This window comes from Garra rufa, chromosome 12, assembly GCF_049309525.1.
Source record: "Garra rufa chromosome 12, GarRuf1.0, whole genome shotgun sequence".
In the NCBI taxonomy this organism is placed as follows: domain Eukaryota; kingdom Metazoa; phylum Chordata; class Actinopteri; order Cypriniformes; family Cyprinidae; genus Garra; species Garra rufa.
Genome location: NC_133372.1, coordinates 13,916,537 through 13,934,071, shown reverse-complemented (window position 1 = coordinate 13,934,071; position 17,535 = coordinate 13,916,537). Strand labels below are relative to the sequence as shown.

Sequence of the window (17,535 nt, the reverse complement as noted above, 5' to 3'; positions counted from 1 at the left end):
GTTTTGAAATCCATTCAGCCGTTCTCCTGTTCTGGCGATATCACTTTTAGCATAGCTTAGCATAGATCATTTAATCCTATTAGACCAATAGCATCGCGTTCAAAAATGACCAACGAGTTTTCATATTTGTCCTATTTAAAACTTGACTCTTCTGTAGTTATATCGTGTACTAAGACCGGTGGAAATGCAAAGCTTCAATTTTCTAGGCTGATAAGATTAGGAACTACACTCCCATTCCGGCGTAATAGTCAAGGAAGTTTGCTGCCGTAATATGGCCGAAGCAGGAGCAGTAATACCACGCAGCACATGTGCAAATGCTAGCTGGGAACTCATTTCTGATAATACTCCGCCTTTTCAACTTGTTAAAAGTTTACAATTTTCCATTGCAAATAGTCAAATAATTATATCTATATCCAAGATGACACTAATCTTGTAATGCATATTGTTCCATATTGCATGTTTTTTGAAAGATTTTTTAATCATTATTCAGCAAGGATGCATTAAGTTGATCAAAAGTGACAGTAAAGACATTTATGTTATGAACGATTTCCATTTTAAATAATAAACACTAATAAAGAAGTTGTTTTGAACTTCACATTCAAAGAATTCTGAAAAATAAAATTAATCACAATAAGCTCCTACAAAGTGTTAAGCAGAATTCTTTTAAAATAAGAAATAATGTGTTTTAAGTACAAAAATCAGCACTAAAGACTAAAGTAAGGGCTAATGAAAATTCAGCTTTGCCAAAAATATTTTCAAAAAAGAGTTATTTTAAAATATGACAATATTTTATATGGTTTTTACAGATCAAATAAATTCATGGTGAGCATTAGAAATTTCAAAAACATAAATCATCCTATCCCTAAACTTTTGAACTAGGGTATGTTACCAAGAAACAAAAAAAAAGCACACAACTTTGCCATTACTCTTGCAAAATCTTTAATTACACAAAAGTATTTCAACTTTTTGCACAGCTATCACGGATGTGGAGCTCACTACATTGTCCTTCTCCGCCGCTTTTTTTCTTCTTCTTCCTCTCGTTAAATAAACATGATTTTAAATAACAATGCTCAGTAACATTCAGACGTACCATACTTTTATAAAAGCTCAAAAACTAAAAGCCGAACGGAGTCATTTGTAAATAGACCAAACCATTCTTTTCGAATGGTGCCCTTTAGAAACTTAACCCTAACAGTGTTTCGCTGTAATATGGAGATCCATGGCAACACTTTAACGCTGATACAGATGTGTGAATCTGAAATGAGGTGGATATAATTCTCTTATATATATATATTTATATTAGATGAGCAGTGCTTGGATGTGAATGTGGCACATTTGGTTAAGCATCTACAAAACATTCATCATATAAAGACCCTCCTGTTGACATTTCTCAGTTCATCCAGCAGGGGGCGACGAGTACCTGTCGCCAACTCTTTCTTTGGCAACTCCCATTTATATACAGTTTCTTGTAAGTCCTCCGTGTCTGTATCCTTGCGCTTGTCATGTGGCTGCCAAAACAGTTTGTATCAGATGAAGGCCCCATCTGTTGGCTTTCTTATATCTCGATGTTGGCTAAGAGTGTGAACAGAAAATGAGCTGTCGGTCAAGGCAATGGGCAAGTGGTTAAATAATCACTTGGAAAAGGCGATATTCATTTAGGTGAACCACCTCAGGTGAAAAGAAGAGCTAAAGTAACATGGAGACACAGGGACAGAACGGGCACCTCAGCGGTAACAACAACATCACGTTAAATCCTGTGATTTTCCTGTGGGTTGGTATTCAGTAAGTCCCCTGTTTGCTGGTGAGAAATGAGCGGTAAGTAGGAGTTGCAGATCACTTGGCTCAGTGTGAGGTCAGATCTGGTCTGGTTGTAAGGCTCATTTGTGTGTGGAAGGTCACTGGAGGGGTTTGATAAGGTAAAGCTTCTCTCCATGTTCGCTAGTGAAGATGGGAGCTTTTTTGTAGTGCTCTAACAGTTCATCCATAGAATTGAAGCGGCGTTGACCGATACAGTAAACTCCATTCGCCTGCTGCACTTTAAAGTGTTTGTTCTTCCCGACTGCTTTCAGCGACACTGAGAAATCACTTGGCTGGAGAGGAGAGAGAAAGAAACAATTTTTGTTTAAGTGATCTTCAGCCCACAGATGGCGCCATAAGCCCTAGAACACATTTTTGACTTAAAGAGACAGTTCAACCAAAAAGAAAAAAAATTCTATCATTAATTATTCACTCTCATGTCGTTCCAAACCTTTATTCATCTTCGGAACACAAATAGAGATATTTAGATTAAATCCAAGAGTTTTCTGAACCTGAACATACAGCAATGGTACAACCATGTTCAAGGCTTAGAAAGGTAGTAAGGACATTGATCAAATAGTCAATGTGACATCAGTGATTCAACCTTAATTTTATGAAGCTAAGAGAATACTTTTTGTGCGTAAAGAAAACAAAAATAATGACTTCATTCAGCAACACCTTCTTGGATTTGATGAAAAATATCTTCATTTGTATTCTGAAGATGAACAACAGTCTTACGTGTTTGGAATGACATAAGGGTGAGTAATTAATGACAGATATTTTATTTTTTAGGTGAGCTAACACTTTAACTCATCAGCTGGGTTGGGTGTATGCAATAAAGATCTTAAATATGCAGTAACAGTTTGAAAACAACTGTTGTAGATTGAACAGTGTGTTTTTTTCAATTACATCATGTCCACGATAAAGAAATGAGTAACAGTAAATGTATCAAGCTTTCCAATCATGCTTGTTTATATGGTTTTAAAAACTTTTTTACAGAAAAGTTTCAATTTAATGGCTCTAAAATGTCACGTAAAAGTAATGCCACATTTTCCTTGTACATTAAAGGAGAAGTTCATTTCTAGAACAAAAATTTACAGATAATGTACTCACCCCCTTGTCATTCAAGATGTTCATGTCTTTCTTTTTTCAGTCGTAAAGCAATTATGTTTTTTGAGGAAAACATTTTAGGATTTTTCTCCACATAGTAGACTTCTATGGTGCCCCGTGTTTGAACTTCCCAAACGCAGTTTAAATGCAGCTTCAAACGATGCCAGCCAAAGAAGAAGGGTCTTATCTAGCAAAACTGTTTGTTTATTTATTTATTTATTTATTATTTACAGTTGATATACTTTTAACCTCAAATGCTCATTCTGTCTTGCTCTGCCTGAACTTTTTTCCCCCCTTTTTATTTTCTTCCTCAACTTTAAAGTTGCCCTATATCACTGTTTTACCTTTTTTGTTAAGAGTTTTTGATGATCTTTGCATGTTCACCTTACAAACACTGGGTCAGTAATTCTGCAGTGATGTAGAAGGATTTTGAAATAATTTTTGAAGTTGAGGGAGAAAATAAGATGGGAGTTTTTCCACATACCCTAACTGTCATTTAAGGTTAAAAAGTATATAAATTGTAATAAAAAATAAATAACTGATCGTTTTGCTAAATAAGACCCTTCTTCCTCAGCTGGGATCATTTACAACCACATTTGGGAGCGTTTAAAGCCACATTTAAACTGCATTTTGGAAGTTTAAACTTGGGGCACCATAGAAGTCCACTGGAGAAAAATCCTGAAATGTTTTCCTCAAAAAAAAAAAAAAAAAAAAAGACTTTAGAAAGACATGAACATTTTGGATGACAAGGGGGTGAGTACATTATCTGCAAATTTTTGTTCTGGAAGTGAACTTCTTTAACAAAAAAGGTAAAACAGTGATGTAGGACGATTTTGAAGTTGAGTTTTCAGACATACCCTAACTGTTTTGAACCAGAAAAAAGTTCAGGCAGAGCAAGAAAAGACGAGCATTTGAGGTTAAAAAGTAAATAAACTGTAATAATAATAATAATAATAATAATAATAATAATAAAAACGATTTCGCTAGATAACACCCTTCTTCCTCAGCTGGGATCATTTACAACAACATTTGGGATTGTTTGAAGCCACATTTAATTGGCAGTTCAGAAGTTTAAACTGAGGGCACCATAGAAGTCTACTATATGGAAAATGTTTTCCTCAAAAAACTGTTTCTTTACGACTGAAGAAAGAAAGACGTGAACATCTTGGATGACAAGGGGGTGAGTACATTATCTGTAAATTTTTGTTCTGGAAGTGAACTTCTTTTAATATACAACAATGTACACATCGTTATCATTTATTCACAAATTTACAAACATCCCTAACATATGAATATTATTAAAGGGGTCATGAACTGCATTTTTTATTATTTTACAATGTTCTCTAAGGTTCACTTACAATGTTAGAGTGATTTTACAATTTAGAAGCAATAGGCTATTTTTGATCCTGTTCTATCCAGCCCACTGCTATGATTGGTTAACAGTTTTGCTTAATAAAATAACGGATGGACGCTGCTGTGATGTACTCTGAAAACTACATGGGTTAATGGTAAAAACATAAATCTTCAGTATATATCAAATGGTCTGAAACAGACAATGCAATAATGGTAAAAATGCGTTTTCTCATCACTTGTATGTTGTGACTACTGTTGGATCCAGTATAGTCAGACTTAGCACTGCATCATCTTTTCTTTCAGTTTCTCTAAAATGTCTGCATCATACTGTTTTGTTTAAAAATGAATCAGTTTTAAAGTAAAGCAAACAAACAGTGTTTCACTGACTAAATCTGAAGCTCTTTCTGAATTTTACTCCATGTATTCTGCCTTCCAAAGGCAAAGCGCAGTAACTACACATTTGATCAAAATTGAGTTAAGGCTTAAAATGGCCTTTGTGACAACTGTTCTGTCTTGTGGCAAAGTCTCCTGGTTCATTTTTTTCCCATTTCAGAGAAACGAAAGTGTCAAAATTGCAGTAACTAATACAAATATATGGTGTAGAAACTTTAAAGGCATTTTTCTCAGTTTCAGTGTTGGCGTAGTTACTGCACTTTGCCTTTGTAGGGCAGTATTGAGGTGGGCTATTGCTGCACTATTATGTCAAAGTGGCACGTTCCAAAACGAGTCATTTTCTGAGCTTGGTTTCAATAAAAGCTGTTTTAAACTAAAGAGATCGTTTTGAGATTTAAAACTTACTGGACGTCTTTATAGTACATTGACCTAGTATATTTCAAAAGATCAAGGGAAAGGGAAAAGTCTTTGGGTCTTTAAGATGTCTAATGTATAATAGCCTAAATAATATATAACGAACAAAACAATTAGAACAAATGACTAAAAGCCAGGCATTTTGTCTTTGAACTTCTATTAACTGTGAAGTGACCTTTAATTTGGAACAAAAGAAACCGGTGGAATGACTTTATTGCATTAAAGATGTCACATTGCTGACAATTGATTGGTTTAATTTTAGTGTGAGACCACTAACCCAGAGCATAACCTGTCACGGTTAGTCATTTCTATAGCAATAAACACTGGTAAAAGCTGACCCACTTTTAAGTAAACCCTAGAGCTTGCACAAACTAAATTTAAACCTAAACTTAGATTTACATCGAATCACCAGTGTTATTTTAGTATTACTTATAAACTATAGCAGTTTTTATGAATATTCTAAATGTGCATTTTTTTATACTTTCAGTTTGCATAACAGAATTTAGTAACATTATTTCACTTTAATTTATTTTTATTTTAGTTTTATTTATTTTATTTCCAGTTAAAGGAATAGTTCACCCACATTGTTCCAAACCCATAAGACCTTCATTCATCTTCAGAACAGAAATTAAGATATTTTTGATGAAATCCAAGAGCTTTCTGACTCTGCATAGACAGCAACACGACTACCATGTTTAAGATCCAGAAAGGTAGTAAGTAGGGCTGGGCAATATATCGAACGATATTGCATTCGATATTTAGCTCGATATGGCGTAGCTTGTCAGAGATTTACGTCTCTGTTTATCAATTGCCGCTCCAGCGGAACCTGAGCGGAACGCACGTGATGGAGATTTACTACTAATCAAAGCACCGGCTTCATTGACTAAACGCGCATCACAATATCGTTCGATATATTGCCCAGCCCTAGTAGTAAGGACATTGTTAAAATACTCCATGTGACATCAGTGGTTCAACTTTAATTTTTGGTTCAACAAGAATACTTTTGTACGCAAAGAAGCCTAAATACAGACTTCATTCAACAATTTCTACTCTTTCATGTCAAATCTGTTCACAAGAGTACCACAAGGCATGCGTGCATCTTCCTTTGCTTGCGCATCCAGGTTCTATGTCAGAACGCCAGCTTCTGTGTCAGCAGCTCCACATGCATTCGTACTCTCATGAATAGAAGAGAAGACATTGTTAAACCACTGATGTCACATAGACTATTTTAATGTTTTTATGTCCTTACTACCTTTCTGGGCCTTGAACATGGTAGTTGCGTTGCTGTCTATGCAGGGACTTTCTGATAGAAATTTCTATAGAAATGATCAACAGGGACAGATTATACTCTGGGTTAGAGATTGACCCATTTCTTATGCAATAAATTCATTCCACTGGTTTCTTTTGTTCCAAATTAAACGTTACTTCACAGTAAATAAGAGTTTTAAAGACAAAATCACCTGGCTTTATTCACTGTTATAATCGTTTTATTTTTCATATATTATTTATTATACATTAGACATATTTACACCTTTTTGTGGAAAACTTTTTCTTAAAATATAAGGTACTTTAATTAGTTTAGGTTGTAAAATGTCATGTGGTTTAACATTTGTGAATAAATGATGGTGATGTGGACATTCCTGTTCTTTAATATTCAGTGTATAGAGAAAATGTGTTATTACTTTACATGGCATTTTAGATCTATTAAACTGAAACCTTTCTGTAAAACTCTATAAACCAAATTTGATTGAAAAGAGTACATTTTTAAAATCTTGATACATTTATACATTTACAGTTACACATTTCTTTATCGTGGACATATATGTCATTGAAATAAACACACTGTTTAATCTAGAGCAGCTGATTTCAAACGGTTACTGCATATTTTAGAATATTTTTTTTTTTAATTGATACACCAAGCTAACTTCAATCAGCTGAGTTATTCAGCTGTGTAAAAGGGATAGTTCACCCAAAAATGAAATTCTGCCATTACTTACTTACCATCATGTCGCTCCAAACCCGTAAGACCTTTGTTTATCTTCGGAACACAAATTATTTGGAAAACCTTGAGTTTTGTGACCCTGCATAGACAGCAACGCAACTACCACATTCAAGGCCCAGAAAGAGAGTAAGGATACCATTAAAATAGTCCATGTGACATCAGTGGTTCAACCGTAATTTAATGAATCTACGAGAATACTTCTTGTGGGCAAAGAAAACAAAAGTAATGACTTTATTTAATAATTTCTGTATTAGTCTTTGATGTGTGCGTGTACGAACCATTTTATCTAAATATTTTCATAATTTCATTAATATCCTTTCTATCTTACTGGACCTTGAAAATGGTAGTACCGTTGTTGTCTATGCAGGGACAGAAATAGGGTTGTGTATTGCCAAGAATCTGCCGATACGATACGCATCACGATACAAGGGTTGCGACACGATATGGTGCGATACTGTAAGCAAGGCGATATATTGGGATATTTCTTATTTTATGGATAGGACATAATTTAAGGAAAGTTGTAATTAAGAACATACCACCATATGCAAACCTAAGCCAAAAAAAAATAAAAAACAGTGGGATCTGCATTTGCATAAATCAGTCCCAGTAACATTCAATGTTGTTGAACCACTTTTTGTGCTGTACGAGTAAAGGGGAAAATAAAGTGCTTGCAAGATTCTTTAGTTATTAAATGTATAAAATGTAAGATTTACAATTTAAGTTTACAATTGTAACATATAATGTCAGAACGCTTTGATCTGACCTTAAAAATGACATCTGCTTAATATCAATGAAAAATAAAGGGCTTGCAGGATTCCTAAAGACAACAAAAGAATTGTAAAAAAATAAATAAAAATACAGATATTGGACATTCTGAGAACCATTTTGTTCTGGGAATTTCGCAAGTTTTTCAGGTTGTAATTATGTTCTGCATGGAATCGCCGAGACTGTGACGCAAGCACCTCCTCAACTGAGAGAAAGTAGCGATCAGCCGCGTGGTGAACCCACCGTGCCCGGCGCGAAGGCCCTTTCGCACGGGACACGGCAAGCAACGGCAAGCCTCCACAAAGGGGAACGCCCCGTGCAGCCGAGGCAGCGCTCGCGTTGCGGTCCTGGGGTGGATGTTACGCCGAAATGACACCACACTTTAGCTTTGTACATTGAAGCGGGAGCAGGAACTATTCTTTCATCCTCCATTAATGCTAACATTAGTGGTGTGCCCTTATAGTATGTTCTGTTACTGTTTAAGTTCAGAGATAACAGAGACAATCTAGCAGTCAGGATATAAACTTAAAACGAAGCAACTGCCATGAATCTTGCATGATTTTTTTTTTCAACATCGATATTGCTTTTTTGAGAATCTATACAATATTGCCAAACAAAATATCGCAATAAAAAAAAAAATTCAGAAAAAATTCCTCGAGCTCCGAGGATTGACCAAATCTCATGTTAGATGTAGTAGACCGAGATCATGACAGTCTTTTATTTTATTATATTCTGCCTTCATTATTTTTATAATTATTATTGCTTAAAAATGGAGTAACAGATTTTTTTTTTTCCTTGGGTTGGATTTGTACTTGACTGTTTTGTGCAGGAAAGATATAGGCGCCTTTTTTTTTTTGTTTCTTTGCACCTCATTCAGCACATTGTGCAAAATCTTAAATGTATCTTAAATAGATGAAATGTATCAATTTCATGTCTCACATTTTTGTACACCCTTAGTCAGAAAGCTCTCGGATTTCATCAAAAATATCTTAATTTGTGTTTCGAAGATGAACGCAGGTCTTGGAATGACATGAGTAATTCATAATTGGGTAAACTAGCCCTTTAATAAATTTAGTGCATCAACTTAAACATACTTAAGTTTTACTTTTTCATCTAAAGGCCCTAAAACAGCAAGCTGATGTTTGACCGTAGTTGAGGCACACAGCGTACAGTACTGTATGTGCTAGCTGGCCTTTGGCCGTAGTCTTCTTTTTGGCCCAGATTCAGGAGATACAAGGTTTTTGTCACTGCTAGCTCTTTGATGTCAGCTTGCTGTGTCATAGCCTTTATATTTATATTTTATTTTAGCTTCCTTTCATTTAACAAAAACATTTTAATAGTTTTGGTTACTGATAATAACCCTGCAAAGGACATCATGGGCATAAATAACTGCACAGCACTCAAGTGACTATTCACAGCTATTGAAAGCAGTTATCTGGTCACTGAATTTCGATTAGATCCAGATAAACACTTGACTCACAGAGGACTCGCTGTCTCGCACAAGGAAGTCTCCTTCCACCCCTCTCTCGTTCAGCGCACACTCCGCCTGGTGCCGTGTCACGTTGCCATAGTACCAGTCCTTTCCGGCGAATTTCCCCGTGTGGGAGGGTCCCGTGTGGCTGTTCTGCTGGGAATGGGAGCCCGAGGCTAATGGACCATCGTTGAGCACAACCACATAGTTCTTTGGCACCAGACCCACCTGCCCACGGCAGTTCTTACACCTCCACCATTCTGGGTCATTCTCTGGCTTCTCCAGCACTTCCATTATCTCACCCTTCTCAAAGTTCAGCTCCTCCTCCGTGACGGAACTGAAGGGGTAGAGCGTCTGAACAGTGTGTAGGACTCTGAGGCCCTGGCCATTACTGAGGACCGGTCGTGAGGAGAAGACAGCGGGAAAGTCAGCTGACATGTCCTCCACCTCATCCTCCTGGACGTAGTTGGAGGGAAACCAACCCATCTGACCATTATAGCTGCCCCTCCACCAGCCGTCACTGCATTTCTCCATCACCATTAGCCGGGCTCCCTTTACCAGGCTGAGCTCATCCTCCCTTTCTGCATTGTAGGTAAACTTCACCACGGCTGGAGTGTTCAAGTCATATATTCGTTCTGCTCCACCCCCATTAGACGAGTACTCATCTGTGCTGGGTGTTGGAGAGGCTTCCCTTGTGCTCGCTTTGCGTTTCGTTTTTCCCAGGCCTGTGAAAGAAAAAGAGAGGTATTAGACATCAGACACGGTCATTATGTAGAACTCAAGCCTCTGAGCTCTGCTAATTAGAAGTAGGAGAGAAAGGGCAAGGATATTGATTAACGCTGTAAATTCATCAATACTAATCATTTCCTGCTGAAAGAAGACATGTGATATCATTACTGCAGCCCACCACATTTCCTCTTGGTGTCCTCTATTTATATTTGTCCTTTCGATCGTTCTCCCATTCTTAAACCTCATCCATCACATTTTCTGCTGCTCCCAACCATGCAAAATATTACACAAAAAAAAGTATAATAATGTATAATATATGTTATATATACACACACATACATTACCGTTCATAAGCTTAAAGGATTAGTTCACTTCCAGAACAAAAATTTACAGATAATTTACTCACCCCCTTGTCATCCAAGATGTCTTTCTTTCTTCAGTCATAAAGAAATTATGTTTTTTTGAAGAAAACATTTCAGAAATGTTCTGCATTTAGTGGACTTCAACAGTGCCTGCAAGTTTGAACTTCCAAAATGCATTTTAAAGGCAGCTTTAAAGGGCTCTAAACGATCCCAGCCAAGGAATAAGGGTCTTATCTAGCGAATAAATTAATATTTATACACTTTTAGCCACAAATGCTCTGTGCACTCTGGTTTAATACAGTTAATGTATATCAAAAACTCCCATCTCATTTTCTCATCCAACTTCAAAATCGTCCTACATCTTTGTCTTACCTTATTTGTAAAGGGCGTTTTATCTTCTTTGCATGTTCAATTTGTAAACACTTGGTGGGTACTTCTGCAGCGATGTAGGACGATTTTGAACTGGAGTGCACAGAGTACGCATGCAAATCCCAGAGCTAGACAAGATGAGCATTTGTGGTTAAAAAGTGTATAAATATAAATTTACTTAAGTAAATGACCTATCGTTTCGCTATAGATAACACCTTTATTCCTTGGCTGGGATCGTTTAAAGCTGCATTTAAACTGCATTTTGGAAGTTTAAACTCACAGGCACCGTTGAAGTCCACTATATGGAGAAAATTTCTGAAATGTTTTCCTTAAAAAAAACATTGTTTCTTTACAACTGATGAAAGAAAGACATGAACATCTTGGATGACAAGGGGGTGAATTATCTGTACATTTTTGTTTAAGGCTTTATTTATTTAATCAAAAATACATTAAAAGAGTAATATTGTGAAATATTACTGCAATTTATAATACCTATATATATATATATACACATATATATACATATATATATATATATACACACATTATATACATATATATTCTTATTTTTATAACAAGTGAAAATAGCTATTCCGGTTAAAGAAAGTGTGGAAATATACAGTTTTTTAACCCCCAGGAACAAGGTTTAAAGAGCAGCATTTATCTAATAAACATTTGCACCAATATATGTGACCAGTCTTAAGTTGCCCGGGTATATTTGTAGCAATAGCCAAAAAATACATTGTGTGGGTCAAAATGATCGATTTTTATTTTATGCCAAAAATCATTAGGATATTAAGTAAAGAACATGTTCCATGAAGATATTTTGCACATTTCCTACTGTAAATATATCAAAACTTAATTTTTACTTAGTAATATGCAGTGCTAACAACTTTATTTGGATAATTTTCTCAGTAATAGGATTGTACCCTCAGATTCCAGATTTTAAAATAGTTGTATCATGGCCAAATATTGTCCTATCCTAACAGACCATACATTAATGGAAATATGCTTTTCCATTTTCCAAGAGAAACTATAATTTTTCTCCTTTTCTTTTTTGTGATTTTTCTTTTTTTTTTTTCAGTTAAATCACAGCATAAGAGGAAAACAATGCTCTTTCTAAAACAGGACAGGAAAGCTGTAATATTTAGGCATATTTTACACAACACACATCCTTTAATAACGACTACAATTTATACAATTGTTCTCAAGAATCTCATTCACATAAGGCGGCAGACCACATTTACATCTAAACAATGAATAATTTACACATTCAGTCAGATCTCAATAGGTGTTGTGCCTATTACTGCATGTAAACCTTGCCCAATACATTTTTTTAAACAACAGGGGAGTAGTCCAATATTTCACATTGCTGCATAAAAGCCTACATTGCAAAATATTATGTTGATTGCAGTGCATTTTGAATTTGTTTTGTAAAGCACCAAGAGCTTGAACCAATTCTACACAGAGCCGCCTGCTTTTCTGGGCATTTTGAATACTGCAGCCTGTTAATATGGGTGGTGAATATGAACACAAGAAAATTAAACCAAACAGCAGAGACACTGAGCACAGTGACCCATCTGAAATACACCAAAACATAGTCAATAAACACATTTACATGTGCACACACATTAACACATTTATACACAACAGTACCCAGTGGTTTCCTTCCTGCAGTAGACGATCCACACACCTGATCGCACACACTCATCTCACCACTACTTTCCTCACTCAGTAAACAACACACACACACACACACACACACACACACACACACACACACACACAAACAAACACACACTTACTCTACCTCCACCCCTAAGCTCCCCGCTCCATAATACACAATACACACCTGCAAAGCATAGTAAATGACAATAACTTCCTCTCTGTACTATAAAAGAATAAGAGGCGAGAAATAAAGAGTGCAGGTGTTCAAGTGTCTACTCAACTGAGGAGAGAGAGAAGAGATGGCCTAGTTTCAGAAGCAAAAAGCAGCATGACATACTATGTGTGTATTTTTAAGTGTGTGTTGCGATGCCAAGGATGATGATGTACATTCACACGTGGTGCGTTTCCATTTAAATGAGGAAATGTGTCTGGTGCTGTACATTTCTAATGACTAGAATGGAGCTCAATTCTAAACAAGTTTGTTGTGATTCTAAAAAATGCATTTTAATTATTAAAACAGGGCTGCCAACTTCAAACTTCAAACTTTAGTACTTATTAACTTACAGATCCACAAAAGTGATGTACTCTTCTTCCTTGTCTGATACTGCTTATCTACTGTATAAATATAATAAACAAGAACTCAGACAGATAGACTTCACATCAGTGGCACTGTGTGAGAAAATGGATGCGTGGCGTGAGAGCGTGAAAATTGCGTGAGTCTCACGCCGAATGCATGCGAGTTAGCAGCAGCCCTGTAAATAGAAAAGGAAATGAAGTATTCCATCAAGGGACATGTGGGTCAATGGCATGAGGCTCATGTTTGAATCAGTTACTTTATACATTAATCAGGTAAGTTTATCATTTCTAAACTGGAATTAATTTAGGTATTTTTAGAGAGTACTCAGTGCTCGAAGTGGGCTAACACTCAACGATACTGCCGATATCTTGGCAATCAGAGTTAAAGCATTAGTATCAATGGTGAAAGGTTATTACTAATGATAACTGTTTAAATCACACTACACAGGTGAGGGCACTACGTGAATTATCTCCTATCTCGAAATGCATGTAAATGCAAGCAGCCAGTCTGGTCAACTTAGCATTCCATTATCACGCATACATGCAAACAAATGTATCAAATCAGCTGTTTGGCTCATGATTTCTTCAGTAAATGTTGTACAAGCAGTATTTCCAAGTATATTTTGTTTGTTTGTTTCATTTGACGATAATTTGCATATGCCAGCCGATGCACATGAGAGTACCAGCATTGTTTTCCCCACTTCAAGCTCTGTGTTAAATGCACATGATATATGAACTGCTTATATCTGTAAATCTGTTTGCACATTACATCTGAACTAAAGGGCAAGCAATTGCTTGTGGCTTAGGAATTTGTTGAGGAGGAAGACAAAAGCGTTTCTGTGAAATGTAAACAGACCCTAAAACAACTATTATTTCAAAATTGAGGTACAATTAATTAGAGAATGAGATTCATCTAAGGTATACTAACGCGTATATTAAGAGAACTGGACATAAACAGGCTATATTATATAAGCAGTGTACAGTGTTTTTTCTCTAGTTTAAAATTAAGTTTACAGCATTGATGGAACAGCAGTATTGTAGTCACTTTGGAGTGTTTAACTAGGCCAAGCAAGATATGTCTATTAATGAAGGTAAATCTATATAAAAATACATGAATACAGCAAACATATTGACTTGTTTAACTATAATTTAGGAAAATCACTGTATTTCTGAGCATATTCTTTTGTTTTGTTTTTTTTTCTTTGCATGACTATTTCCAACATGCCATGGTTTGAGCCGTCACAATGGCAAACATAAGAAAGATGTTTGATAATTTACTTAATTTAGATGTTTACAGATAATTTACTCACCCTCTTGTCATCCAAGATGTTCATGTCTTTCCTTCTTCAGTCGTACTTCTATGGTGCCCGTAAGTTTGAACTTTCAAAATGCAGTTTAAATGCAGCCTCAAAGGGCTCTAAATGATCCCAGCCAAGGAAGGAGGGTCTTATCCAGTAAAACGATTGGTTATTTTCTTCTTCTTCTTCCAAAAAATAAATAAATAAATAAATTACAATTCATATACTTTTTTAACCTCAAATGCTCATCTTTTCTAGCTTTGCGTGTACTCTGTGTATTCCGGTTCAAGACAGTTAGCGTAGGTCGAAAAACTTCTATCTTCTATCTTTCTATTTTCTCCTCCAACTTTAAAATCATCTGCATTTTGGAAGTTCAAACTCACGGCCACCATAGAAGTCAACTACATGGAGAGAAATGCTGAAACTATTTCTTTACGACTGAAGAAAGAAAGACATGAACATCTTGGATAACAAGGGAGTGTGTACATTTAAAAAAGTTATCTGTACATTTTTGTTCTGGAAGTGAACTTAAATGTTTTGTATATGAATACATTATAAATGTTTTGCTGTATTTCTGAACATGTTCTTCTCTCTTTTTTGAGCTGCCACAATGGTGAATATGGTACACCCTTAAAAATAAAGGTGCTTTACGATGCCATAGAAGAACCTTTTTGTCTAAATGGTTCCATAAAGAACCTTTAACATCTGAAGAACCTTTCTGTTTCACAAAAGACTTACCTTTATAAAAAGGTAAGAAAGAGATGACTCTTTAAAGAACCTTTGACTGAATGGTTCTTTGTGGAACCAAAAATGGTTCCTCTATGGCATCGCTGTGAAGAACCTTTTAAAGCAGAGTGTAAGAAAGAATGTGGTAGCATATGAAAATCGCATGTTCTTCTGTTGCTTTCTTTACATGTCTTTTGCCAACTCTGACATGGTTTGAGCCATCACAATGGTGAATGTGACTGCATTCACACCATGTCGTAATGCCATGCCATGGTTTAAGGTTCCACAATGGTGAATATGGTAAGAAAGATCATGTGACTACAGGAAAAACCTATTAACTTGTGTTAAACTGCAACAAGACTCTTTTTTTAATCTTTCCAACTTCATCCCACGGTTTGAGACATCACAATGGCAAACGTGGTAAGAAATGTCATGCAACAAAATCAAAAACCTGTAGCTTGTGTTACAATTCAGTAAGAATTACTGTATATCTGAACATGTTCTTTTCTGCTGCTTTCTTTGCAAGACTACAAGCCATGTTTTGTTCTGCCACAATGGAGTAGTAGATCATCTGACAGAAATAAAAGGTAAGTCCAAACTGAATGTTCTATATCTAAAAACTGTGCAAAATCTGAAACTCTCATGAATACATAAACTTGTATTAACTAATGTTAAATTCCAGCATGGACATTTACTGTAATTCTGGAAAATCACTGTATTTCTTAGCATATTCTTTGTTTGTTTAAGTCTTTCCAACTACATCCCACAGTTTTCAAAGTTAAAAAAGTTAGAAAAGGTCACCTGACAGCAAAAAAGTTAAGTCAAATTTAAATATGAATAAATTAAACTAAAAAGTACACCAAATGCATCAAAACCTATATTAACTTGTATAAGTGTGGCATGAATTGTTTATTCTGAAAATCACTCTTTCTGAACATGTTCTTTTGTTTCTTTCTTTGCATGACTCTTGCCAGCCGCCGTCATAGTGGTGAATATGGTAAGACAGATCACATGAAAGCAATAAAAGTTAAGTCAAATCTGAATGTTTCGAATATGAATACATCAAAAAACTTGTATTGAAGTGCAAAACCATTGAACACTAGTTCTTCTGTTTCTTTCTTTGCATGATCCTTTCCAACGACGTGGCACGGTTTGAGCCTCCAAACTATGTAAAACTATGTAAATCTTTTAATCTGTAAAGTCACTGTATTCCTGTAAATGGTTATCTGTTTCTTTTCTGCATGACTTTATCCAACTACATGCCACGGTTTAAGCCATCACGATAGTGAATATGGTAAAACAGATCACATGACAGCAATAAACAGTGCTTAAAGTGCACCAGTAACAAACTAGAGGTTATTCTCCTCAGGTATGATTATCCCAATGCGTTATTAAAATGCGTTGTGATGTTCTCTATTAGCATACTGTTACATGAGAAAAAATAAGAAAAATAGTGAGTGGGAATCTTCTAAAGGCAGCAGCTCTGAGGCTTTAAGGTCAAAGTTTTCCACAGAAACAGTTTCTCAAGACAGCAGGATGCAACTCTTAACAGCTGGATTTTGGGGTTGCACTAAAACCAGTGTGAGACATCTGTGGTTTCACTGATTTATCCGAAACCAAACTCCAAATACATATTCAAGTTTGAAGTTAAAATTAGGAAAGATGTTTCAATTTGAGTGTTTCAGTTACACCAAACGTCATGCAACATCTTTAACACTCCTGTTAACAAACATTAGTCTGTCTGTTTAGGGTTGGTTGGGGAGACTGAGTCATTCGACTGCTGTTTACAGGCAAACCAATGATCAAGCCTTTCATTCATAGGGCTGTCTGTGATTTCATTGGCTACTACACATTCAAACCTGAAAGAACAGCATGTCTTGTTTTCTCAACTCACATCCTCTGGTAGGCTTTTCCATACAGGTGAAGTAGCCACACCAGAAACATTTAACACTTATCACACAAGATGCAGTTGATTTTTCTAAAAATCTTACTGCCAAGTCTTATAGTGTGTCATACATAATGTTGTGTTTTGTGGGTGTGCTTACGGGAAGAGCGGCAAGCCGCCAATCACACACGTCCAAACAGGAGTACAGACAAGCGTGTCTGTGTCTGCGTAAGAAGAATTAGCTGTCTATATCAGCAGCTATCCATAGTATAAGGAGAAACCAAAACAAGGATATATGAGATATACCCAGATACACAAAATGTAAACTAAGCAGCGCTTGCTTACTATTACAACTGTGCTGCCTTTATTTGCTTCGCTTTTGCTTTCATTCTCAAGCACTGACTGGTTTGCGAAACTGAACATCCAATCAGAGTTCCCACTCTTGCTGTTAAAACACATTAAATCGGGCAAACTGCCGCTGACATGAGCTCAACGAGAGTCGACGTGTGGAACACACCAAACCCAAATACCAAAACTAGCTTGACAGACGCTGGCCGACGGCCTGACGTTGGCTGATGACCGACCGTCGGCTTGGTGTGTCTTGGCCTTCACAAATA

At 36.1% G+C, this 17,535-nt stretch overlaps 1 protein-coding gene across 1 annotated transcript; it reads right to left on the bottom strand.

The window, feature by feature from the left end:
• Window positions 1-922: 922 nt before the first annotated feature.
• Window positions 923-9,980, bottom strand: nck2b (NCK adaptor protein 2b). Its single transcript, XM_073852182.1, has 2 exons — window positions 9,315-9,980; window positions 923-2,090 (listed from the first exon to the last, which is right to left on the bottom strand). Exons 1-2 carry the CDS (start codon window positions 9,843-9,845, stop codon window positions 1,896-1,898), a joined length of 726 nt encoding a protein of 241 aa, XP_073708283.1. The 5' UTR covers window positions 9,846-9,980; the 3' UTR covers window positions 923-1,895.
• Between the last annotated feature and the right edge of the window lie 7,555 nt (window positions 9,981-17,535).